Below are 26,988 nucleotides of genomic sequence, written 5' to 3'. Positions count from 1 at the left end.
TGTGACATATTTTTGATGTGAATATCAAACATTTTCAAAAACTGTTTGTTGTGTTGATAAAAGGGACCCAAGTAATGCCTATTACAACAATTCGAAGAATATTTTCTAAAATTTTGTTGATAGCATTTGAACATATTTCACATTAACCCTCTATTGCCCAGTGCCGCCTTTAGATGGTCTTCAGTTACACCGCTAAAAAGCTTCAATCAATACTTATGGAAATGTTTGCAAGATTCATAGTGATTTTTTCGAAGTTCGTCTGAAAATTAACTTGGGCACTATAGGGTTAAGGGGGACCCTACTCGAGAAAGTCGAAAAATGAAAAAAAATGATTTTTTTTTCAATTGTTACTAGGAGGCGCAAATTTGAGCAATCAATTTCGTTCGATTTTTTCTCATATTGCGAAACAAAGAAAAACAATTCTTAGTATCATTCCGCGTCGAACACTCGACAGAAACGGACGTGCAAAGTGGTCGTTCTATTACAATCCGGTCCGTGTGTACGAATAGCCAAACAAAAGAGCGTATTATTCAAGGCCATCAGTTGACAGTCGAGTCCGTGTCGCTGTGCTGAGTGATCTCACACCCGGCTCACTGCTGGTGGCTGTATTGGTGCTGCTGTACTGGTGCTGCTGGCTGCTTTGGGTGCAGCTTCGAACGATCGGACAACCACTGCTGGAAGGAAGAAGTAAAGAGGTACGTGTTCTTGTCGGCGCTAGTGCGCTACATTTGGCGCGATGGATATAGATCCCTCGCCTCCCGTGCCACCATCCCCGAACCCCCTTGACCCTGACCCTGCTGTTACCCCCTCCCCTGTTCATTCTCCAGTCCCCCCTCGCCCCAGGCTTTACCCGGACGGATCTCAACAGGGCAGCTATACTGTTTATTTTCGTCCAAAGGCAGGAGTGAATTCAAAGCGTTTAAACATACTGCAAATTGCTAAAGACCTGACGAAGGGGTACAAGGCCGTGACCGAAATTTCCAAGGTCCGACCTAACAAGCTCCGTGTCGTGGTCAGTGATCTGGCACAGGCCAATGCTATCGCTTGCTCTGAGCTCTTCACACGCGAGTATCGCGTTTACATACCCGCACGAGACGTGGAGATCGACGGTGTCATAACCGATTCGAGTCTGTCTGTCGAGTGTATCCTAAAAAGCGCAACCGGTTGCTTCAAAAATACCGAAACACAGGCGAAGATTTTGGATTGTAAGCAATTGCGGTCCATGTCTCTCGTCGGCGGTAAAAAAGTTTACACTCCGTCAGACTCGTTTCGCGTTACGTTTGCCGGATCTGCACTCCCTAGCCACGTCTCGATCGATCGGGTTCGTCTGCCTGTGCGATTGTATGTACCCCGTGTTATGAATTGCACCAATTGCAAGCAGTTAGGCCACACAGCCGCCTACTGCTGCAATAAGGCACGATGTAGCAAGTGTGGGGAGACTCATGCGGAAGATTCTTGCAGTGTTAATGCTGAAAAATGTATTTACTGTGGAGAAAACCAGCATGAGCTCTCCACATGCCCGGTGTACATGCAGCGCAGAGATAAAATCAAGCGGTCACTTAAGGAGCGTTCAAAGCGTTCTTATGCTGAGATGCTGAAGAAGACCGTGACCACTTCTCCCATAACATCGAACCCCTTTGATCTGTTGTCCTCTGATGAAACCGATTCTGACGATTCATCAGCGGGAACATCTTATGCCAATCCTGGGGAGTCTAGGAAGAGGAAAAATGTTTCTTCTCCTAAACTTCCCCGTAAAGGTCCTAAGATTTCCCAAAGTGTAATGAAAAGTACGAACAAACCAAACAGTGCTGCGGAAAAACCGAAGCAAACTCCTCCTGGGCTTGCAAATTTAAAGTCCCAGAAGGAGTTCCCAGCACTGCCAGGAACATCTAAAACCCCAGTTGTTCCTTTTGCACATCCAGTTGATGAAACAAACTCTGGATTAGTGAAATTTTCTGACATTGTGGACTGGATTTTTGAAAATTTCAATGTACCCGATCCAATTAAAATTTTTCTTACAGCATTCCTCCCAACAGTTAGATCATTTTTGAAGCAGTTGACTGCCCAATGGCCCCTCCTTGCAGCGATTGTATCCTTCGATGCCTAATTCAACTGCGTATATGAAGGATTCTATCTCTGTCTTACAGTGGAATTGTAGAAGTATTTTACCAAAAATTGATTCGTTTAAAGTTTTGATAAATAAAAACAAATGCGATGCATTTTCCCTTTGTGAAACTTGGCTTACTTCAAATATTGATCTCAACTTCCATGATTTTAATATTATTCGCCTTGATCGAGACACCCCATATGGAGGAGTACTTTTAGGGATTAAAAAGTGCTATTCTTTCTATCGTATTAACCTCCCCTCGATTCCAGGCATCGAAGTTGTCGCATGTCAAATGACAATACAAGGTAAAGAGCTTTGTATTGCCTCAATATATATTCCTCCCAGAGCACAGGTTTTAATAGAACTTCTTCCCTCGCCACGTTTGATTTTGGGAGACTTCAACTCTCATGGTGTGGCTTGGGGTTCCCCTTACAATGATAACCGCTCCTCTTTAATTTATAACCTTTGCGATGACTTCGACATGACTATTTTAAACAACGGTGAAATGACACGTATCCCGAAACCTCCAGCGCGCCCAAGCGCTTTGGATCTATCCTTATGTTCGACGTCGCTACGGTTGGATTGCACATGGAAGGTAATCCTTGATCCTCACGGTAGCGACCATTTGCCTATTCTTATTTCAATTAATAACGGGTCGACTCGCATGCGACCAATTGACATTCCGTATGACCTCACACGGAATGTCGATTGGAAGTTATACGAGGAAATGATTTCAAAAGCGGTCGAGTCGATTCAACATCATCCACCACTTGAAGAATACAACCTCCTCGCGGGCTTGATTCTCAACGCCGCGTTGCAAGCCCAAACGAAGAAATATCCCGGCGTAACGATCAAAGAACGGCCTCCCACTCCGTGGTGGGACAAAAAGTGCTCCGATGTTTACACGCAAAGATCCGACGCGTTTTTGGCCTACCAGAAGGGAGGTATACCCGACGACTATATACGGTATTCGGAGCTTAATACCAAGCTTAAAAGCCTGGCTAAAGCAAAGAAACGCGGATATTGGCGTCGGTTCGTGAACGAGACGTCGAGGGAGACATCGATGAGCACTCTTTGAAACACAGCCCGAAGAATGCGGAATCGCGTAACGGTCAACGAAAGCGAGGAGTCTTCAAGTAGGTGGATATTTGATTTTGCCAGGAAAGTATGTCCGGACTCTGTTCCTGAGCAAAATATTGTTCGCGATGCGTCTCCGGGCCACGACGCGATAGAATCACCTTTTACGATGGCAGAATTTTCAGTTGCCCTTCTGTCCTGTAACAATAACGCGCCTGGGTTAGATAGAATCAAATTCAACTTGTTGAAGAATCTACCCGGCAATGCCAAGAGGCGCTTGTTGAACTTGTTCAATAAGTTCCTGGAGCAAAACATTGTACCGCAAGATTGGAGGCAAGTGAAGGTGATCGCCATCCAAAAACCAGGGAAACCAGCTTCTAATCACAACTCTTATAGGCCGATTGCAATGCTATCCTGTATCCGGAAATTGATGGAAAAAATTATACTCCGTCGTTTAGACCACTGGGTCGAATCAAATGGTCTACTATCAGATACTCAATTTGGCTTCCGCCGTGCCAAAGGGACGAATGATTGTCTTGCGTTGCTTTCAACAGATATTCAGCTGGCGTATGCTCGCAAAGAACAAATGGCGTCTGCGTTCTTGGACATTAAGGGGGCTTTTGATTCCGTTTCTATTGACATTCTTTCGGGTAAACTTCACCGACAAGGATTTTCTCCAATTTTGAACAATTTTTTGCACAATTTGCTGTCCGAAAAGCACATGCATTTTACGCACGGCGATTTGGCAACTTTTCGCATTAGCTACATGGGTCTTCCCCAGGGCTCATGTTTAAGCCCCCTTCTTTACAACTTTTATGTAAATGACATCGACGAATGTCTGGCAAATTCATGCACGATAAGATGACTTGCAGACGACAGTGTAATCTCTGTTACAGGAGCCAAAGCTGCCGATTTGCAAGGACCATTGCAAGATACATTGGACAATTTGTCTGCTTAGGCTTTACAGCTAGGTATCGAATTCTCTCCGGAGAAGACTGAGATAGTAGTTTTTTCTAGGAAGCATGAGCCTGCTCAGCTTCAAACACAATTAATGGGTAAAACGATTTCTCAGGTTTTGGTACACAAATATCTTGGTGTCTGGTTCGACTCTAAAGGCACCTGGGGTTGTCACGTGAGGTATCTGATGAAAAAATGTCAACAAAGAGTGAATTTTCTTCGTACAATAACCGGACAATGGTGGGGAGCCAATCCAGGAGACCTTATAAGGCTTTACCAAACAACGATATTGTCTGTCATTGAGTACGGTGTGTCTGCTTCCGCTCCGCAGCAAACACACATTTGATCAAACTGGAGCGAATACAATATCGTTGTTTGCGTATCGCCTTGGGTTGCATGCAATCGACCCATACGATGAGTTTGGAGATCTTGGCTGGAGTACTACCATTGAAAACCCGCCTCTGGAGCCTGTCTTCTCGTATTCTAATCAAATGTGAGGTCTTGAACCGTCCCGTGATTGAAAATTTTGAAAGGTTAATCGAACTTAATTCTCAAACCCGTTTTATGACATTGTATTTCAATCACATGTCCCAAAATATTAACCCTTCTTCGAATATTCCAAATCGTGTCGACTTATCAAATACTTCTGATTCTACTGTGTTTTTCGATACATCCATGATAGAAGAAACTCGTGGAATCCCGGATCATTTACGCGTGCAGGAGATCCCTAAAATTTTTTCCAATAAATATCGAAACATCAACTGCGACAATATGTACTACACTGACGGATCACTTCTTGATGGGTCCACTGGCTTCGGTATCTTCAATAACAATTTAACCGTCTCCCATAAGCTCGATAATCCTGCTTCTGTTTACGTCGCAGAATTAGCTGCAATTCAGTACACCCTAGGGATTATCGAAAAAATGCCCACGGACCTTTATTTCATCTTTACGGACAGTCTCAGTTCCATAGAGGCTCTCCGATCGATGAAAGATGTTAAGCACTCTCCGTATTTCCTGGGGAAAATACGGGAACATCTGAGTGCTTTATCCGAAAAATCTACTCAGATTACCTTAGCGTGGGTCCCTTCTCACTGCTCGGTACCGGGTAATGAGAAAGCGGACTCTTTGGCTAAGGTGGGCGCAACAAACGGTGATATTTATGTAAGACCAATTGCCTTTAATGAATTTTTCGCATTTGTACGTCAGAATACGATCAACAGTTGGCAAAATTCTTGGACCAAGGGGAAACTGGGAAGGTGGTTACATTCCATAATCCCCAAGGTATCGACGAACCCGTGGTTCAAGGGGTTGGATGTAGGTCGGGATTTCATTTGCGTGATGTCCCGGCTTATGTCCAATCACTATAGATTTGACGCGCATCTCCGTCGTGTTGGGCTCGGGGAAAGTGGTATCTGTGCCTTTGGTGAAGGTTATCACGACATAGAGCACGTTGTTTGGTCATGCCCTGTACACCGTGACGCCAGGAAGGTAGGCAGTCGGCTGTTCCTGTTCGTGATGTCTTGGCGAGCCGTGACCTATCCTACATGTCCCTTATATACATTTTCCTGAAATCCATCCACGCCCCAGTTTAATCCTATTCCCTTCCGCCTACATCCAACCAAACGACAAGAACACGTTTAGACCCCGGATCCGGAAACAGCAACTAGTCCCGCACGATACTCTCAGGTCCCGTAGGAGACAACCCAATATGCCAGTCCGTAATATCTTGGCCCAGCAGCGGAACAAATTTAATATGCTGCTTACCTATGGCAATGAAAACCATCAAACAGCAAACCTGTGCTTTTAATGCAAAATATTCTAGCTTTAAGTTAGATTTAGTTTCAGCTCGTAGTCGGCAGCGAGGATAAAAAATTTGCTTTTAGTTATTAAGATACTTTAGAAAGTAAGCTACCAGATATAATTGGCGCCGTTAAACATTGAATTGTATTTGTGCCGTGTCAAATAAACTATAGATGAAGAAAAAAAAAATTCTTAGTATCCTAACATATTATTGAAATATCGAATGGCGCAATAGTCATTTGATTAGAGGGAACAAGTTTTTGATACTGGTCAGCATCTACATCTAACATTTGTGAAGCAGTTCACAGGTTGCATGATTCAGCTGTCAGATTGGGTGAATTGTTATCAGCCTAAAATAGATTAGCAATAAATGTTTTTTTTTTAGTTTTCACGTTCGAAACCATTTGTATCTATTACCGGAATTTTCCGCTAGGTATTCTTAATACGGAAAACGCTATGCTTTGGTATCGAAATGTTACAGTGACTTTGTAAGGTTCCCGAGCATTAACTGGTAGAATATTCCAGCATGCGTCAAATCTCTAAGCACACTGCGATATAAAATTACTGTTAGAGGAAAGCAAACTGAATGCAAATTATTATTTTTTCCAACTCAAAAAGGATCAACTGATTAACCCAGATGGAATTGTATTGATTAACAATTTCGCTTGGTGATAATCTGTTTCTAGTAAACACAACCGCCAAAACTGGTGATTTCTGTCGCTTTTGTGACTTAGTAAAATTGTATTGTTAGTATAGGAGTTTGCTTCCGATTTTGGCTTTCTGTTTTTTACCATCTCAGTACTTCCGAAGGATTCTATCCAGATTGGGCCAAAATCCTGCCAGAAAAAAACACGCACTTTTAAAGCCATTTTCATCATTTTTTCATATTTTCGGCATGTTTCGACCATTTTGTCACAAATGAGAGAAACTAAAAAAAAAGCGAAAAATCAAAGTCTGCTTTTTGGTTTAAGTAAATAGTAATCATTGTTTTTTAATAACTATTTACGTGTGATTCTTCCCCCATCGCAGGCATGGTGATCGGCTCGTACTTCTGGGGCTGCCTCGCGGACACCAAGGGAAGGCGAATCGTGCTGATCGCGGCGCTACTTTTGGACGGAATTACAGGACTTTTATCGTCAATGACACCCATCTTTAGCCTTTTTATGCTGCTTAGGTTTATCAACGGCTTTGCGTAGGTAGTTCAAACTCTCTGTGAAAAAATTGTGGTTCATAAGTGGTTTTTTCTCTCCCTCTTAGAATTACAGGAGCCATGGGGATTTGTTTCCCATATTTAGGAGAGTTCCAACCAACGAAATACCGAGAGAAGGTAGAAATCTCTTGATTATGTGCGAAGTTTGAGGTTATAATATATACATTTCTCCACAGATTCTTTGTTGGATGGAAATGTTCTGGACAGCAGGTGAAGCAATTATTGGCTCCTCAACTTTTCCATTAATCTGTTGAATGATCCTTTTTCACAGGTATCATTTTACTACCTCTAATTGCATGGCTAATAATTCCAATGGAGCTGAAAATTCATCACGAGTGGACTATGAACGACAGGATGTTCTCGTGGAGTTTCAGCAGTTGGAATTTATTCGTTGCCGTATGTTCCTTTCCCAGGTTTGTCTGTCAAGTTTTGTCAGTGATTTCTTAACAACTAAATGTTTCGTTTTAAACCAGTCTAATCCTAGGATGCAGTCTGTACATGTTCCCGGAGAGTCCAAAGTTTCTAATCGAATGTGGGGAAACTGATTTAGCGCTCGAGATTATCAAAGATATTTACGGTACCAACTCAGGACGAGATCGCTCAGAATATCCAGTAACAATCACATTGACAGGATAATTATCTCCCTCTAATTCTTTGTGTATAAAATTTCAGATAAAAAGTTTGAAAGGAAACGATAAAGTAAACACTATCATGGAAACGCACAACCGATCGAAACGTACGCTAAGCATGAGAAAGCGAAAACATTTGAAGATTTTATTCATGGAAATTTGGGACCAAACGAAGGCACTCTGCTTCAAACCTCATCTCCGCAACACCCTACTCACCTGTCTGATTCAGTTCGGAATCACTAGCAGTTACTACACGCTGATGATTTGGTTTCCGGAGCTGTTCGACCGTTTCGAGGCGTACGAGACGAAGTTTCCCAATACGTCCGCCTCGGTGTGCGACGTGTCCTCGATCGTGCTGGACGACGTTAACGGGACACTGGTTGATGACTTCTGTGGAGGATCCATTGACACTAGTGTGTATCTGCACACGGTTATTCTGGGTGTTGCCTGCATACCCACCAGCTTTTGGCTTCCATTATGTGTTCATCGTTTGGGAGCGAAATTTTTCCTAGTTTCGAGTCTTCTGCTGGCAGCCGCCGTTACTGTTGGGCTCTACTTCGTGGTAAATTCGATGCAAAATCTAGTTTTATCTTGTCTTTTTGAAGCCCTAACCTCCATGGCCATCAGTACGGTTTACTGCGTGATGGTGGATTTGTTCCCAACTAATTTGAGGTTTGTTACAGTTTTCCATTTATTCGTTCTGAATAACCCATTCTCTCCCGTACAGGGTGATGGCAGCGGCTTTATCGTTGACATTTGGGCGCGGAGGTGCGCTGGCCGGTAATCTGCTGTTTGGATATCTGATCGATCTGAACTGCGTCGTCCCGATTGTGGTCTTTTCTGCTATGCTTTTTGGTAAGAAAACTCATTCAAATTTTTTTACATCGACGAGTAATCTTTTTTTCCCATCACAGCCAGTGGAGTTTTGTGCCTTTTCTTACCCAACACAGGAAGTCAAGCCCTCGAATGATCGAAGATCCGTTCTGATTAAGTGATAAAGTTGTTTTTTTTTCTCTGTTAAGATCAGTTAAAAATTGTGAGCATATTGTGAAGCTTCGTACAGTTTTAGTGCAAATGAGTAAATAAAGTTGGTTTTGAGTAATAAAGATATGTATATTAGATTTTAGTTTTCATCTACATATAACCCCTCCCCGTTTTCACTGCGAAAAGAGCCGTTCGATGCTTTTGTCAGTCATTTTGGGAACATTGAAGCTCAGTATCGACGCTTGCACCAGACTGGGGGAGGCCGATATGAACGGGAAATTCGTTGTACCGATAAACTGACTAGCGTAGAGACTCTGCCGATGGGCGATCTTTAGCCGGGAGGTTAGCTGCTTCTTCCATTTGGTGCGACGATTTTGAAACCACGTTTTTATTTGCACTTCCGTTAAATTGAGGCTCTTCGAGAGCTCGAGCCGCTTGCTGACCGAGAGGTATTTGTCCTGTTTGAATTCGTTTTCTAGCCTGTGTTTTTTTTTGTGTGGAGGATAATACAATATTATTATTTGTTGAATTTCAATTGTTCCACGATTTTACCTCTCCAACTGTTTAGCGCTGTATGCTTGTCGTGGTTTGCGCTCCGCGCCTTGTTTTCGTCGCTTCGCTGACGCTTTAGAATCTGTAACAATAATACAACAATGTGTTTTCAGGATTTTAAAACTGTAGGTATAATGAAGGAAACAAAGATCTTAGCTATTGACATGCCAATTGCTGTTTAATTATGATAATAATTATGATGATTTTTTTTGCAAAGAGGTGCACCGACAAGAATCGAAGCAGGCCACAGTCGAAATCAAATGTCAACATTTTCAATCGCGATGAAAATTTGGTTTATATAGTAGACGTTTTCAGTGTGAAAGTTTGGGAAAAAATTGTCTGCAATTGGCCAACTTTTTCGATTCTGCAATTTCGTTGATTGAAAAACCTAAATAAGAATTATCGGTGAGTACGTCTCTTTATATCAAGCCTGTTGAGTGTGGTACAGTTGTAAGGGTATAGTAGCGTCTATAAAAGTCTTTGTTATCGGCAAACAACGGTTGGCCAGGGCACGAGGTCACCTTCAATGCGCCATATAGCAACGTTATTTGGGTCTGATGGTATAACACAAAAATGGCAAAGAAATGAGTGGTAAAAACCAATGTCTATCGTCAAACACAATTAAGTTGAAATATAAAAAATTCTTTACTTTTCGATTAACTTAACTTTCTTTCATCATTTTTTATGCATATAAAATAGTGATGTTGGGGTCGCATGGCTTTGTTAGCAACGTCAAAGGATATTCATTTATGTTAATGCCCAGTTACACACACGGCGTAATAACGCCTTCTGATTCTATGACGCCTTCTATCTGCGTAAACTGGGCCATCCAGTTAGCATAAAAGTTGCTGTAGCTTCACCAAGGCTGACCTTGCCGAGTGGTGTTTCTCCAGTAGAATTGTGATTTAATCGCAAGCTGGATTTGGACAAACTTTGGATCTTCGGATGCAAATGTTTTGTGAGGATGCCGGCGCAGCAACGAAAGAAGCCAAGGTTTGTCCAAACGGATATTGGGAGCGCAGACTACCCGGTAAGTTATTGGTTTATTTAACTGGGTACAGAACCACTTCTGGCCATTCTCTTTTACGAAAATCGACCTGACCGGGAGGCGTGGTGTGAGGCCGCAGAAGACGAATTTCATTCCATGAAGAAAAACAATTCATGACGTTTCGAGGGCTGTTCACCAGGAGTTAAATCGCTGCAGTGAAAATGGATTTTTCGTGTGGAAGAGAATGCTGAAAAAGGAATATAATCTCTGGTTGTAAAATACTACGAGGTATACAGCCCTAGGGTTGTATGAAATGGTGACGTGGGACTAAACACTGTAAATAGGGGATTTTTTGTTACAAAATATACAGAGTCTGCAGACAGAATCAATGTGTTTGCTCAGCGACTGTACGTATTTTTATTTTCAGCCTCCCTGCAAATCAATTTTTGGAATGTATTCAACAACACTCAAAAGAATATCATTTATATTTGGCGATATTATGCCTGTAGTATTTTTTTTGTGCAAAAAATATGTATTTGACAAGGCACAAGCATATCGTGCTTGTTGAAGAAGCATAAAGAATTTCTCGTAATGCGTCAAAGTCAGAATTAACTCTATATCCTCAAAAACCAAATCCAATAATACTTACGTTATCATAATGAATGGTTTTGTCTTATTTAACTGTAATTAAATCAAATCTATAGTATGGATCTTACTTTCAAAATAATATGGAAGCCCTTACAAAGGTTCATCAATTAGCAAACAGTAGAAAATATTTTAAACAAAATTAGTAACAAGCTCCAGAAAAAAATCGTAGCAATCCACAATTACATTTTTTTTTGCTCGACAATTTTTTTTATTTGCCTACAACTATATTCGCTGTATTACGGAGACAGGAAATATACGTTTATTATGGTAAAGTTTAGAATAATCATATATCATCTAACAATTTTGAAATGTAAAAGAGATTCTGTACGAATCTCACTAAATAAACAAAAAAAAATCACAAGCATTCGCAGGCTCTTACTCTCCTATAAATGTATATATTTAGGAATTTACTCTTTCGATACTATCCGGTCAAGATTATTTAGTGAATATCGAAGATAAAATTAAATAAATATCCGTTGCAAAAATTTACAATTCTTGTTGAGTAATTTATGGCAATCATATTTATGAGATAAACTTACAATTACCATCACCAGCAGCATTGCAGTTTTTCCTCAATTGCATACAAATAGAAATGTACGAACAAAAGTGTACCACTGCAATACGAATAGTACCGCTGCAGTACGAATAGAAGTGTACCGCTGAAATGTACGAATAGAAAAGTACCACTGCAATCATAGACGACGAGAGACCTGCGGTTCTTTACTCCACTGGTACTGTTGCTTTTACCGGCATGTTTTCTTTCAAGACATCAGTTTTTATTAGGTTCTTCAGAACCTAACACGCAGGTTTAGAAATTGTTCAAGGATGGGTATTGTTTCAAACTTTTAGGAAAACTTTTACCTTCGAGACATCATATTAGTCTAAGCTCATGGAAGCAAAAATAAATTGACCTATTGGGACGGGGAGACTCTGTCAATTTTTATTTCGAAATTGATACAGGGAATATCACAGGGAACGGATGGTGTCCATTCACGTTGTCTGTGCTAGGAATGCTCGCATGTAATTGGTTCACTATTGACGTAAATTTGTTATTGAAATTTTTCATCAATTTTACCGCTTAGCAATGAAATTAGAGTGATAATTAGCATACTACAAAATTGTTATACATTTTATCTATCCAACAACATATTGGTTATTATTATCCATCATGTGGTTATGCTGTTATTATCGTTTGAAATCTGACGCAACATTTGCCCGTTTCATTTCCAATTTTACAGAATGCATCCCAGTATAGTAAACAAAGACGTGTCCCACGTCAAAATTTCCAAAAATAGAATTCAGGCTAGAAAATATCTCAAATTTAGTTCAAAATGCTAAAAAAATCTTTATATGCCAGAAAAAACGCTGTCAAAACGCTTTTAAAGGCCACTAAATTTAGAAAATCAGATTAAAAAACTCTTGTGAAGGCCAAAAAGAAAATAATTTCAAATTAGGATTAGAATAATAAAAAAAGACGAATGAAAGCCGGTAAATTCAAAATAAAAATAAGTAGCTGCTCCTCCGATGTATCAGAGCTGGTTAAGTTGCACAGAGGGATTAGTTTACCATCTTCAATGTACTGTATGTAATTTAGTATTTAGTATTTTTCAGTTTTCCCTGATTTCCCTGACCGAAAAAAATCCCTGGTATTCCCTGATTTTCCAGGTTTTCGACACCCTGCTGTAGGATAGAAGGAGTAACAGCCGTTGTTGTCGGATACCGAGTTAACCTCTGCAGCTTCACGACTGCGACGAGAAAAAAGGATTGCATCACCGTGGTAAGTGACGGAATGGAACAATGACACCAATATTACCAATCCCAAGTACCGTCTACAAACGTACGTCGGTAGACGTGGTTCTTTGAAAGGTATACATCGTGTAGTCACTTGATTAATCGCGATGTTTATCGACCGAAGGAACACTGGCTAGAGCCGTACATTGGGAGTGAAAGTATGCTTTTTATTAGCTTTCTGGCGAGGGCACTTTTCGGCTAAGCGGCGCAGAACGGCTTGGCTTAACTGTTGTCCACAAATTCACTTTCGTTCACTGCTACTGCTCATTATTATTTTGCTTCTTCCGATGTTTAACGTTTGGCTTCGATCAACGACTGTTTAAGAGTAAACAAACTCGATCTTCGATCGGAATAAGGGGCCATCCACATACCACGTGGAAAGATTTTTAACGATTTTGACCCCCTCCCCTCCCCCTCCGTGTACAACTGCCCATATAAATTCTAAAAAAATTGTATGGACCGTGGACATTAGTCAACCCCCCCCCCCCTCAAAGCTGTCCACGTGGTATGTGGATGGCCCCTAACAGGTTATTGTCCTACGCCAACGGTCATTACCCTCGCCAAGTAAATAAGGATCTCTCTCCCGCCAGATCCTACTTAGTCATCTCTCTCGGCCCCATTTCGCCCATCTCCTAATGGCAGGATATACCAACCTGATGGGTGGGTGGCTGCGTTCATACGTCAACTTCCCATTTATTTAAGACAAACAGAATAAAACGAACTACAGCACTCGTGCGCTAATTGCACGAAAGTTGCAGTGCGATCAGCGGATGGGCTTTTTAATTGCATGAACTCAAAACTGTCAAAAATTTTTAGGGGGTGCGCTAATGTTTTGTTTTCGTGTATCCGTTTACGAACCAATTTTGAGCTAGTCAGATTTTTCCATGCATTGCAACTTAGTTGAAGTGTGACGAACATTACTGTATTTCAGAGAATCCCACGTTTTCAGAAGCTGTTCAGTGTGTGGACAGCTTAATACGACATTTCAGTGAGGATCTGATACAAGTGATCGAATTGAAATCAATTATATCGACTATAATTGAAAACAAATGGGACAAACGTGCAATGTGATTATGTATATTTGGGGCCATCCACATACCACGTGGACAGATTTTTAATGATTTTGACCACCCCTCCCCCCCCACCCCTTGGACAAATGTCCATATAAATTCCTTTTTTTGTGGGGACCGTGGACATTACACAACACCCCAAAGCTGTCCACGTGGTATGTGGATGGCCCCTTTGTTATTTAGAACATACAATCGAGATCTAAAATAACAAAATTAAAAGATATTATTTTTTTCCAATTAATTAAATATTTCGTGCATTCAGTATCCCCTCGCAAAGCTTGACAGAGAGACGTTAGCTTTAAAAACCACGTGTAGTTTGACGCAAAACTGCTTTTAATTGCACTTTCGTGCAACTAGCGGACGTACAATTAAAACGCAGTGCAACTGAATCGCGTGCAATTAGCGAACGAGTGCTGTATTTATATACGAAAAATCTCAATAAACTTCTAAGCGGTGTTATCGCTCAACCTGCCAGAAGGGCAGGCTGTTAAAAGAAAGCCCCAAGCTCCTGGTCGTTCCTCTGGGGACTTCCGGGGTGGATGCTCACGACCTCTTTTCTGCCTGCTCGACTATTAGACGCACGAAGGCACTCAGGGTCGGCTCCGGGTCTACTTTCAGATCAAATCCCTCGAAAACTCACAGTCTACCCTCAATCTTTTATTTCTAGTCACAATGTTCCTTATTTCTATCGCTCACGGTGTAATCTGGATACCGGTCGGCCGACCGTTCTGCTGCAATCCTATTGGGAAAACTAGGAGGTGCTCCTCCCGGCCCGTCACAGCCTCTAGTCAGAGCGCGTGTGACCTCGAAGGCGGGGTACCAACCGCGGGGCGGTATTTTCGGCTGATCGAGTATTTCGGCTGACTTTCGGCGTCACACCTGGCGTCTGGCGGTGCTAGTCGCTTTCTCCAGTGTGATTTTGCTGCTGGTGCTTTTCCCCGGCCCGTCACAGCATCAGGATAGAGCGCGTGCGACCTCAAAGGCGAGGCTCAACCGCGGGACGGTTTTCTTGCCGGCTGCACTCGGCGTCAAGGTAATCTGCGACACTAGCGCGATGTTAGCGGGGCCGGTCCTTCCTTGACACCAATGGCACGAAGGTTATACCAACGGGTCCTGACTCGTTCGTACTCCACAGCGTATATGGAATCACTTAAATTAATTCTAACTACTGCACGCTACTCTAGCGTTTTTATATAAGTTAACTTTTTCTCTCCGGTATACTTTTCAGTTCGACGTACTTGTCTGAAACGGACGTCGCTGCAATCTTGCAGGAAGGACGAGCCGACTTTTTTTTTATTTTCTAGCTTTCTTAGCCACTGAACTGGAGTTTTTGCGTTCTATTGTTTGGCCGTGTAGAGTTCTGGATCGTATGTTGCACCGCGAGCCCTATTTGAATAAGCCGTTACATTTTTGTTTAATTCTAACCACTTGCTGACCTTATCCTAGGAGTTGGTATATTTAATTTTGTTATTACATCTTACTATAATAAATTTAACATTTTTAATAATACATTCAAAACATAGGTGATAATGAATAACTATGAATTCAATCGCACACCCAACCTATTTCGGCATTAAATTCATCTTGAACGCTACTATACTGCGTCTCAGTGCATGAAACGCAATCTCCCTACATGGGTATTAGGGTAGTTTGGGGTAATTTGGACCCCTGGGGTGAAATGGACAGGTTCTTTATCTTGGAAAGTATTACATTTTTGGGTTCCATGTTCTACTTCATCCTTTCCTTGAACTACTAAACCCTAACTAATATAAAAATTTCATGGTTTGCTGTGACAGGTGCACCGCAGTGCCAATGTAAACAAAGGAAACATCAAAAGTTGATTTTGCTGTAAGTTTTACGCTCGTATATTTAAGGTTTTTTGAGAACTTCTTCGAAGTTTTCAGTCTAATGAGCTTTGCAGCCGTGTTTGTCTAGTAAAAGAGTACATTTTAATGACAGATTGCTATCAGTTTGATCGAAAATAGTGGAAGGAATTGAGTTTTTAGAAAGGCGTCCTGTTTGGGGTAAAATGGACAGTTTTTTTGGGGTGATATGGTCAGGTGAGTTTGAAGTAAATTCTTTTGTCGAACTGATGCCGCGGGCATATATGATTTTACGCGGTCCGAAAAGCGTCGGAGAGAACTACGGAATTTCGTTCGGATGGATAAAACACGCGAGGCACATTTGATATAATAAATTCAACTGATCTATTTCTACTGCCTACAACTGGCTTTTATATGATCGAATAGTGTGAAGCAAGACTCAAAAATTTGAACAAAAGGTATACAAATTAGCAAATTGGAATTATGAGGAGAGATACAGAATTTGGCAATAAAAAGCAATTGAACTACAATAGGCGTCATAATTCTTGGCAGGCCGTACCTAGATTCCGTCACACCATAAACCGCCCACCAAATTGCGTTTGGGAATTTCCGCTCCATTCCGTCCTGGCACGTACTCGTCATCTTCTAACGGGATGCGCCGAAGTCGTTGTACATCTCGCCGCGTGGCACCATTGGCAGTCTTGACGTCCACCTCCCTGACGTGGCCATCGGTTCCAAGGAAAGTGTCGATAATGCGGCCCATTATCGAGCCGTTGAACGAACTCCCATCTGCTGAGGGAACTGATATGGCGTTTTAACTGATTGATCTCTGGCACCGAATGTAGTGGTCGACTGATGAGAAAATGGGCTGGTGTGAGAGGTTGAGGGTCTTTCGGGTCATTAGAGAGTGGAGAAATCGGTCGAGAGTTCATACAAGCCGAAACTTGTGCGAGAACGGTACTCAGTTCTTCGAATGTGAAACGAGCATCACCACCGATTTTGCTCAAGAAAGTTTTCGCCACCTTCACGCCTGCCTCCCAGAGGCCCCCGTGATGTGGGGATCGCGCAGGAATGAACTTCCACTCAATTCCTTTGTTGGAGAAGAAGTCGGTCACTTGATCGTTCCGTTCGGTTTCGTTGATGTGTTGGTATAATTCACGGAACTTTCGGCCTGCTCCCCGAAAGTTGGTAGCGTTGTCCGAGTGAATTCTGCTCGGCAATCCGTATCGGCTGCTAAAACGGGTGAATGCAGCAATGAAGGCAGATGTACTGAGGTCCGACACAGCTTCAAGATGCACGACACGGGTGCAAAAGCACACGAAAAGTGCTATGTAGCCTTTGCTAGATGTAGCACCACGTGTACGCCGATTGATGATGTTAATAGGCCCAGCATAATCAATGCCGGTGATAGAGAAGGGGGGATTCGGTGCTAGGCGTTTCGTACACAACCAAACACGCCACGGCAGTCGATCGTTGCTCCCTTTCCACTTGTCGTTGTTGAGTGGCGTCAAGAGCACAAGTGAGTGTAACTTCGCCGGTGTTGAGTGACTCGATCCAGCCTGGTCCATGCCACCAAAGGGAATTGTTGATCAATTGCTCTGGCAGAGCACCACGTGAGATTACATCGGCTGGGTTGCTGTGTGTATCTACATGATGCCAATTGATTGCAGGTAGGATCGTAGTGATTTCTGCCACTCGGTTGGCAACAAATGTTTTCCACCTTGAAGCTCCTCCGTGAATCCATGCCAATGCAACAGTTGAATCCGAAAAATCCCGCACCTCATGGAAATGTATAGGATTTGCCTTCATCACATTCGCTATCAGTCGGGACAGGGTTACCGCCACACACAACTCCAAGCGGGGTAATGTTGTTCGTCCATTCCCAATCGGTGCCGTCTTGGATTTCGCACACAGCAAGTGCGATGATGTATTGCCGCAATCACCGATGGCCCGAATGTAGAGGCAAGCTCCCATGGCTCGCTCGGATGCATCACTGTAGCCGTGCAAATAGACGCGAGAGGCTTGACGCATGCCAATCACTCGACGTGGTACCTGTAATGAATTCAGATCGGAAAGGCTTTGCACAAAAACTAACCAATTTTGAACCAACTTACCCGGGGGGTGTTTCGTCCCAGTCCACCTTCAGCTCCCACAGTTGCTGCATGACCATTTTCGCTTTGATGACTATCGCGGCTAGTAAGCCTAGGGGGTCGAAAATGCTGGCGATTTGCGAAAGCATGGTCCGCTTTGTGGGCTGAAAGATCTTGTGCGTTGAGCTGGAGAACTGGAATACGTCGCTGCACGGCTGCCAGTGTATGCCAAGAGCCTTGATGGTGCGAGTGTCGTTGAGTTCGATGGGTAGCTGCATTTCTATATCCTCAGCCGGGATGTCCTGGAGTACTGCTGCACTGTTTGATGCCCACTTCCGCAGGTGGAAACCACCTGAGGCGAAAATCTTCGTCACTTGCTGCCGTAGTAAGACTGCTTCTTCTTCGGAGTCAGCTCCCAACAACACGTCGTCGACGTAGGTGCCCCTTTCTGCCTTCCCAACCGCTGTCGGATACTGCTGTCTGTACGATTTTAATAATTGTTGCAGGCACTTTGTCGCGATATTTTGTGGTGGAACTCGATTCCTTTACCACACAATGATGCGGGAGATGAATAGCATCGCTCGGAGGATTCTCGATGAGTGTCATATGGCCGGACTCAAGGTACTCACGGAGAAAGGCATGGTATTCCAGCTTGAGATGAGGGTTCCGTTGCAACTTTCGCTCGATGTGACTTAGTCGTTTTCGGCAATTTGAGGCGAATCACCAAGTAGGCTCGGAGAATCCAGAAACGGTGACCGTACAAGAAATTTTCCATCATCGTCTCGCACGGTGTGCTTGTTAAAATGATCCTCGCAGCGTTTTTCCTCGTCGCTAAGATGAGGTGATACTGGTGCATATTCCTCTAATTCCCAGAATCGTTGCAGTTGCTGGTTCAAGCTGTCGTCAGTGGTGGCTAACAAGCATGTAATAGTCGTCACTTGTGGTGTGGGATACCGATATCGACCAGCAACCACCCACCCTAACTTAGTGTTTTGTAAAGTGGGCAAGCTGTCGTCAATGCCAAGAAGCACGCTAATCTTACCGGGGCGATGAAATAGCGGATCGGCCAGGATGATCGAACCCGGAATGGGCCAACCGTCGGTGTTCGCTGGTTTGATGGGTAGAGTGTTTGTAATTTTGTTGAGCACCATGCAAGGTACCGTGGTACGATAGTCGGTCGGGGGTTGATGATATACCTTCCAAATTCATGTCTGCGTCTAACAAATCGAGGCCAAGTTCGTTGCAGAAAGTTTGGCTGATAAAACTTACTTGGGACGCGCAATCCAGAACAGCGCGACATGTGTGGGGGCGTCCATGTTTGTCTAGTACATTAATGGACACAGTGGCTAGTAGTACATTGGAGGCGTCGAATTCAGTAGTGGAATCAAGGGCCGAAATCAAAGATGCGGAAGGAGTTTGGCGATCTTGAGGGGTGAGGGCGAAGTACAATATGGTGTGGTGTAGTAAACCACATTTGCGACAGTTACCCGATTTGCAAGGTTCGCCCGGGTGCTTTCTTAGACAATTGCGGCACAGTCTGTTAGAGCTTACCACAGCGAGTCTTTCCTCTGAGCTCATGTGGATGAACTTACCGCACTGGTAGAGAGGATGAGAGGATTTGGCACAAACGTCGCAATTTGATGTTGTATTGGTGGCGACGAGTGCGGTTGCTCCCTTATACTGCGGCTTAATTGGAAGCTTACTAGCAGCAATAGTTCGTTGTCTAGTAGGCTGAGCAGCTTGCAGAGCGAAACTGCGAGGGTCGATGAATGCGAGAAAAGCTTTCAGAGTGATGCCAGCAGCTTCCTCCATATCAGCAACCTTTTGATACCAAAGCTGCTTGGTTTCGGAATCCAGTTTTCCGATGAGGATGAACAGCAGCCAAGTATCACGATCCTCTCTTTGCATGGCTTGAACAGCACGAACAACAGCGTTCAATGTGCTTGTGAGCTATCTCGAGCGGTTTATCGTAGCGAGCTTTAAGCTTTGCCAGAGCCGGAGCGTAATTTGCATCTTCAATTTTTAGATGGGAGATAAGCGTTGCAGCCTCTCCAGAGAGATGAGTTTTGAGAAAATACAATTTTTGACTATCCTTGATCGATGGGTTCGAGTCAACTATGCTCTTGAATAAATCGATAAAAGACTGCCACTCGAGATAGTTCCCAGCGAAGGGAGAAAGGTTCATGCGGGGCAGCTTGAGATCGGACAGCGGTATGGGATCGTGGGCATTATCAGCAACAGCAGTGGGTGCACTAGCGCCAGCAGCCATTCTACCCACCATCATACGGAGTAACTCTGCTTGCTGCTGGGCAAGTTCGCTCTTCTTGACTGCGATCGCGATTTTGTACTGCTTTTAGCACTTTCGCAAGGCGATTTTTCAGCTCAATGTAAGCGCGTTCAAAATTGCACTGATTTTGCACAGCGTCTGCATATTTATCTTCATCGTCACATGCGTCCAACACTCTTTTGTGCACTGTACAAAATGCAGCCCAAATATCACCGAGCACTTCGAGTTCCGTTTGCACTTCGGTTTCTTCAGCCGCTTCTGTCTCTAGTTTTTTCACTGCTTCGGCCACACGTTTGATACGTGGCTCGATAGATTTTCGTTCGCGGATTAACTTTTCCATCGTGAAAATCACGTAGTTCACACTTCGAAACTTTTCGTTTCACAAAAGGACAGTATTTCCGATCACTGTGTCACAGATCGGCAGAAGCACTAAATGACCGTAGAATTGGCGGGCAACGAGGCCAATTGCACGCGACACTTGGTTGATCGGCACTATGCGGTTCACGACGATAACTTTCGCGAAACCGGTTCGAAGGACTATATGATTTTACGTAGTTCTCTCCGACGCTTTTCGGACCGCGTAAAATCAATATAAAAACGAACGGATAGAAGGCGGTGTACAAACAATGAACTGTAAAAAGTGTTCCAGACAATCTGGGACGATTTATTTGTACAAAAAGTGTTTTCAATGCCCCGCAGAGTAGCGGGTTTCTGAACGAAAGTTGGAAAAACCTATTTTTTTTCTAAAATGCTTGAAAATGACGTTTAATGCCAATTTATGGGTGCTGAACTCATTTCTGATGTCCGAAAATGCTGTTCCCCTAAAATGCCGTTAAACCTTTCTTATTATTAGATTTATTTTTTTGTTCAGATCATGTTCAACATTGGTCCTTATATATTTTCCCGTTTCGCGAATTTGGGATTAACGGATTTGGAACGACGATATGCAAACCGAGACCCAAAAATTCGAAAAATACGGTTAATTTCATATAGGCTGTTGATTATCCGATCATTCCGAACTGTTTCATGAGACTGTACGGTACACAAGAGATCTGAAGAATAGCATAAATTTCCCCTCAAAACGAAACTCGTTGATCCAAAATCAGATCAAAATTGAGGGAATTAGGTAATCGAAGTTACGCTCAAAATTGTGATTTTCGAACATAAAAATCATTGAAATTTCCTGACACAGCAACATTCACGCACACAAACACACACACACACACACACACACACACGAACGCGCGTGTGCGACACACGATCGCATATTCAGTTTCTAGTATGAATAATTGGAGAAGGGAAATTTTTTTGGCCTACTGTGAAACCACTGTGCAATGCCTAAGAATTGCAGTTATCATTTCGTATGCCTGATACCACCTTCTACTGTGTATTAAGCAACTATTGATACTATAAAACTCACATTTTTTACCCTGTCCACATCACCCCAAACACTGTCCATATTACCCCAATAGCTGTCCATTTTCACCCCAAACGATTTTTTTATGTCCAAAAATCATAATTTTTAGTTTCGTTATTTTTTTGTTCTTTTGACCTCAATATCAAGGTTTTTTCGTGCAGAAACATAGAAAACAGATCAATATTACTATAGTACATTACGTTTATGGGATAGAAAAAAATCACAGGAGGGTTGTGTGCAAAGCCACGACCGCAAGGTTGAAGTAGAATACTTTTACAAGAAAGATAACCCGGCTGCTTGCGTGTCAGTCATTTTGAAATCGGATTTGTTTCGTATATACCGCTTGGTAAGCACAGTATTAACAAATCGTAATAAACATCACACTGCTGTGCATTTGCAGCAGCATCAAACCTCAGTTGCAGTTTATTAATAACTATTCATTATGCTTTTCCAAAACCATTAAGTAGCCTTGAAAAAGGCCGATTGCTGCAATTGCAATTTTCATTCAATTATTGCATAAATGCTTCATGGTCAGATATACCCGCTGCAACTACTACGCTATTCGTAGCCATGCCACAGTTGTGGCCGCTATACGCTGCCATTGGTATCCACTGTCCCTGCATCAGCTGGCCCAGCTGCTATCGATGCAGAGATCCGCTGCAACTGGTACGCTATCCATTGCTACCCCACAGCTGTGGCCGCTATCCGCTATCGCTGGTATCCGCTGCACTGCTACTGCTGCTGCTAAGGGATGACTGCTGTTGTCGCTGTCTAGAACTATTATGAGCAGCTTCGGCTGAAATAGGCTCTTATATAGGCCAAATAGCATATTTTCAATCAGCAATCATATCGTCAGTTGAATTCAATACTAGCACAACTCGAAATTCATAGTTTCGAGAAAAACGCGTTTGAAAATTTGCGTCAAAAATTTCTTTTTTTCATTTTCGTGAAAAAATCCAATTTAAGATTTCCCATATTTACTGAACTTGTTTGGGTCTATCATGTGCATGTAATAAGCAAGTAATAAGAATTGTAACCCCATTTTTCTGTCTTTTTAGTACAATAAAGGCACATCTACTAATATTTCTGTAAATATTGTGAATTTTGAAACGGGTCTTTGTGAGATGAAACTTCATAGTATTTGGCATCGTTTGCCATCAATAACTCAAAACTGCAAATTTTGAGTTGTGCCAGTTTTTAATTCAACTGACGATATAACCACCAATCAGAGGTCGAATTTTTCGTTTTGACAAGACTTGAATAAAATAATAAAATTACAATTTCTTTATTTGGGAAGAATCTTAGAAGATTTTTTCAATCTATTGCTGCAAGGATGAAGGAAATCCATTGAATACTAACCGATTTGTTAGCATTTGAAATTGGACATATTTTTCACTTTTTTCGGTTTTGGATTTTCATCTCACATCCCTATTTAGCCGAACTTCCTGAGAGAAGTATTCTACTTCAAAAGACAATTTCAACGTGTTGTAACGTGCTGGAGCACGAAATCTATGTCTGTGATAGGGAACCTTCACGTTCACGAGGCATGACTGGAGAAACGCGTCTGATAATGCGGTAAAATTTTTAATGTCTTTGTGCAAATTATTGTGCTCAGACAAAAACTTATTTTGAATTGGATGAATTTTTAGTGAATAAACGTTAACCGTTTGTTATTCAAAGTTGGTCATGTTGATCGCAGCCTTTGCGCTGTGGGGGGTTCACGAAATAAAGTAAAAGTAAAAATTAGACAACTACAACAGAATTTTATTGCATCCCGCACAGAATGTCTGCTTGTGTTGATGCCAGAAAATTATTAACCTTAAATTATTTGTTTATTTGCCTTGAAAAAAGCATTTTGCGGTACAAAATCGGTTACTGATTACTACTTTTGAGCTGCCCTAACATTGGGGGAATTAAGATACACGGACAACATGCACTGTGGAAGCTATTTTACATTCAGTAAATTCGACGGGTGCGACAGATTTCAATGACTTGTTTATTTGCCTTGAAAATGGCATTTTGATGTTCAAAATTGGATTTCCTGATGGCAATCTTCATGCTGCCCCAACACGGGGGGAATGATGGCTGTCTAGCGACACACGCTGAGAAAAACCGCGCTGCTCCTGAGACGTGGTGACCAACCACAGGGCTAGTGCTGCTGCTAAGGAAGGACGACTGCTGTTGTCGCTGTCTAGAACTATTATGAGCGGCTCCGGCTGAAACAAGTTCTTATATAGGCCAAATAGCATGTTTTCAATTGCAAGGTATATGATCCTGTCGACCGTGCTTGGGATGCAAGCATATAACGACCAATCAGAGGTCGAATTTTTCGTTTTGACAAGGCTTGACTATTTTCAATAGTACAATAGTGTGAATAATAAAATTACAATTATCTTATTTTGGGAAGAATCTTAGAAGATTTTCCAATCTATTGCTGCAAGAACGAAGGAAATCCATCGAATACTAACCGATTTATTAGCATTTGAAATTGGACATATTTTTCACTTTTTCTAGGTTTTAGATTTTCATTTCACATCCCTATGTAGCCGAACTTCCTGAGAGAAGTATTCTACTTCAAAACAGGTTATGAAATAACAGGAGTTTTCCTTAGGGGGTCCAAATTACCCTGCTTGGTGCAATTAATGGAATGACCCATAATTGTAGTAATGTTAATAAATTAAAAAAGTGATCGATTGACTTAAATTGGTGGAATTGTAATCTATTCTGCCACAATTATCAATTGCTTATTGTTGTGAAGCTGCTGCAAACGTTACTTAAAAAAATCCTCGACAATTTACGTATTCAGTAAGACCTTGATGATTGTAACTAGCGGGCTGTTCGACTTAATCTTAAACAACTCTTCTCAACAAATGTCTGTCTACACTACTCCCACTTGCTCGTGCTACGTCGTCTCTTCTCTTTTTTTGCATTCGGGCCCCAACCGACGGCTAACTCCAACCGTCGATGCGATTCTCCAGATTATAGGGCTGGATTCAAGCAACAGGACCGGGAGGTCCTGTTGGCATAATAAGGGGGATTACAAAATGATGTTTTGACGTCGGTTCGAGGGTTTTTCTCTAAGAAGCTGAGAGCCTGAGCGATCAGTCTCTTTTTCCACGATGACTTGAAGTCATTGACTTCACTTTTCCTTCCGACCTTCTCTTTTGATAATTTTTTATAAGCTTTCGACATTTTTTAATTTTGTAAATAACGGTCGCAATATCGCTTAACTTCAACTCAGTTGTTAGTACAACTTTTCTTCTCAAGTTTTAGTAGATAGGTGAAATCCAAAAAATGATTAGTGGTTAATTTTTGGCACTCTCCACCGGTGCACCCATTAATGCCTACCCCTTTTCCAAAGGTTTTTCGCTTCAGCCCTCGAAGCTGTTCTAGTGAGTGTGTCTCCTGGTGGCGACCAGCTGTATCCCGTAGACTGCTCAGAGAACCGCGTTCGACTGGTTCAAGGTTTACTTGGCCATCTTATCTTATCATCTAAAAGATTATTCGGGTAAATCGCGGCATTCTTGACCTATCGGCATTACCAACATCTATTTAGTTGCAGAAGACTTTTGAGCGTTCAAAATCTATCATTCTGACGATCTAGTTTTAAATTCTTTTAACTCTACATTAAAAGATTCTTCTGATCAGTGGTATAAAAATTGAGGTTTTTTCTTTACTTTTTTTTCGAAAAGTGAAAAGCGACAGATCCAGCAAACAATTTCGTTGATTTATAGCTTCATAGGCTGCTGATAGGCAGATTTTATTTGAACTACAGTTTATCATCTCCTCCTTTTGTAAGTGTCTGACCTATTTAAGCACTGTTTCTAGCTCCGTTTATGCTCCACGATTTTTACTGTCCTTGGGAAGAAATGAACCTCAGAAACTCTAATAGCGGCGGTGGTGATTTTTATAAATTCAAGCCCACACGAAGACTCTCTCCATTAAGGTGTCCCAAAAAATCGATGTTACAAAAGTCAAGTTGCTCAAACCTGAGTTGACAGATAATGTTATTTATAGTATTTGTGTGAAGCATTTCGACTTTCCAAAAAAAAAGGTTTACCCAAACATTTTTTAATCTTCGCAGAAAACAACCCGCGTATAAAAACCTATCAAAACACATGAAAAAAATTTCAGTCGAGAATTGAAACTTTTTACTGCAAAGTAGAATTAATGCCAAAATTACAATAAAAAAGATCCTTGATCTTGATATCCCACATCTTATTTCTCCACTCTCGATAAGATATCAAGGATGTTTTTTCATGTAAATTTTCGTCGTTTCATGTCATGTGAAGTTTCTGTTCTTTACAATATTTTTTTTGTTTGTGTTTGAAGGGCTTTATCTAAAAGTTACGGACAAAATTTACTTATTTGAGATATTTAATAGGCTCTGTGAGTCAAATAACGGAATGGAACATTCGAAAAGATGATCGCGGTGATGTATTTCTTTTGAAAACTATTAGATACAGTTCCCAACTTGGAATTGAAGGCATGGTTGTGAGAACTTTCTGCCTAGAAAATGTCCCCAGTGTCGAACGATGATAAAAACAAGTCAGTTTAAACTGCACTCACGCACGATCGAGAACGTTTGTTTTTTTATTCTTTTAGATAGTACATAAGTTGTACACTACATGAAAATCAGGATACTAATTGAAATTGTTTTCTCACTCTGATCTCTATAATGATTGCAGAGGCTGAAACAGTCCTAATTATAAGGGTAATTTATGCACAAACTTCACCTCGCTGAATGCTTCGCTCAAGTAAAGATCGCAGGTAGGTAAACAGTTTTCTAATAAGTTTCCACCAGTACGACATTTCACACTCCAGTAATGATAAAACACTGATTCGAATTTAAATGCATGGCACATAATGAATCGAGTTAATTTTTTCCTCCTGCTCGAATTTCACAGGTAGGTGCTAAGTAGCACTGCCTATACTATCTTTGGCATTATCGTATTTAACCTAGCTTCGTGCGTTTCGTTAGTTAAAAGAGCGGAAAATGAAGACATCGGTGCGATACCCCGATTGGGTTGGTTGTGTTGTTAACCCCTTCAGTTATTTACTACTATTTACCCAAACAGACTCATCATAAACATTCCACAAAGTTAAACACATTAAACAACATTTATTCATTTTAGCACTTTATTTTTGTGAAGAAATATGACAAACTGCTGAATAAACACTGTGCGCACCCCTTGGGAGGGAGGCCAACGATGGATGGAATGGTACTTTACTCTTTACTTACACATTTCCTCTGAAACGCCAATATTATAATTGTGCTGGCAGGATTCCAGTTGGCTTTTTTGTGCAACGTTCAGTTTATCGGAAGAAAGTCCCAAAATGTCGTCTATGGTGAAGGTTTTTCGTTTATTTTCCTTTTTCGCCAGCAATCGCTGGCACATGTTGAAATGATTGGACTCTTGGACACCACTTTCGAACGGTCGCCGATACAAACTGTCACTCATTTTCTATGAACTTTCTTCTAAATTGGTTTCCATTTACAACACCGGATAAACTGTTCTCACCGTACCGGTAAACGCGATTTTAACCGTTTTCAA

General features: G+C 41.9%; 3 protein-coding genes across 5 annotated transcripts in view; 1 reads left to right on the top strand and 2 right to left on the bottom strand.

Moving 5' to 3' along the window:
- The window catches only part of LOC129727159 (synaptic vesicle glycoprotein 2C-like), a 23,488-nt gene extending 14,599 nt beyond the window's left edge, over positions 1-8,889 (top strand). For all 3 annotated transcript variants that reach the window (XM_055684688.1, XM_055684698.1, XM_055684682.1), the window contains 8 exons: positions 6,974-7,136; positions 7,202-7,271; positions 7,331-7,364; positions 7,426-7,567; positions 7,628-7,766; positions 7,827-8,455; positions 8,511-8,638; positions 8,698-8,889. In XM_055684688.1, coding sequence (XP_055540663.1) covers positions 6,974-7,136; positions 7,202-7,271; positions 7,331-7,364; positions 7,426-7,567; positions 7,628-7,766; positions 7,827-8,455; positions 8,511-8,638; positions 8,698-8,753 — 1,361 coding nt within the window. In that variant the 3' untranslated portion in view covers positions 8,754-8,889. The remainder of the gene's footprint in view (positions 1-6,973; positions 7,137-7,201; positions 7,272-7,330; positions 7,365-7,425; positions 7,568-7,627; positions 7,767-7,826; positions 8,456-8,510; positions 8,639-8,697) is intronic.
- LOC129727185 (homeobox protein ceh-9) lies at positions 8,837-26,988 on the bottom strand. The gene is made up of 3 exons (XM_055684745.1): positions 26,676-26,988; positions 9,320-9,401; positions 8,837-9,247 (listed from the first exon to the last, which is right to left on the bottom strand). Exons 1-3 carry the CDS (start codon positions 26,893-26,895, stop codon positions 8,941-8,943), a joined length of 609 nt encoding a protein of 202 aa, XP_055540720.1. The 5' UTR covers positions 26,896-26,988; the 3' UTR covers positions 8,837-8,940.
- Positions 16,218-18,136, bottom strand: LOC129727181 (uncharacterized). The gene is made up of 2 exons (XM_055684732.1): positions 17,754-18,136; positions 16,218-17,691 (listed from the first exon to the last, which is right to left on the bottom strand). The coding sequence occupies exon 2, from the start codon at positions 17,205-17,207 to the stop codon at positions 16,278-16,280; it is 930 nt and encodes a 309-aa protein (XP_055540707.1). The 5' UTR covers positions 17,208-17,691; positions 17,754-18,136; the 3' UTR covers positions 16,218-16,277.

This window comes from Wyeomyia smithii, chromosome 1, assembly GCF_029784165.1.
Source record: "Wyeomyia smithii strain HCP4-BCI-WySm-NY-G18 chromosome 1, ASM2978416v1, whole genome shotgun sequence".
In the NCBI taxonomy this organism is placed as follows: Eukaryota; Metazoa; Arthropoda; class Insecta; order Diptera; family Culicidae; genus Wyeomyia; species Wyeomyia smithii.
This window is presented reverse-complemented; position numbering and strand designations above follow the sequence as displayed.

What these genes read in the sequence shown, in the direction of transcription:
- LOC129727181 (XM_055684732.1), bottom strand. Translation starts at nt 17,207, where the DNA reads ATGGACCAGGCTGGATCGAGTCACTCAACACCGGCGAAGTTACACTCA.
- LOC129727185 (XM_055684745.1), bottom strand. Translation starts at nt 26,895, where the DNA reads ATGAGTGACAGTTTGTATCGGCGACCGTTCGAAAGTGGTGTCCAAGAG. An exon ending in TGGCGTTTCAGAGGAAATGT is followed by an intron (nt 9,402 to 26,675) that starts GTAAGTAAAGAG and finishes TTATTGTTACAG; the next exon opens with ATTCTAAAGCGTCAGCGAAG. An exon ending in AGCGCTAAACAGTTGGAGAG is followed by an intron (nt 9,248 to 9,319) that starts GTAAAATCGTGG and finishes AAAAAAACACAG; the next exon opens with GCTAGAAAACGAATTCAAAC.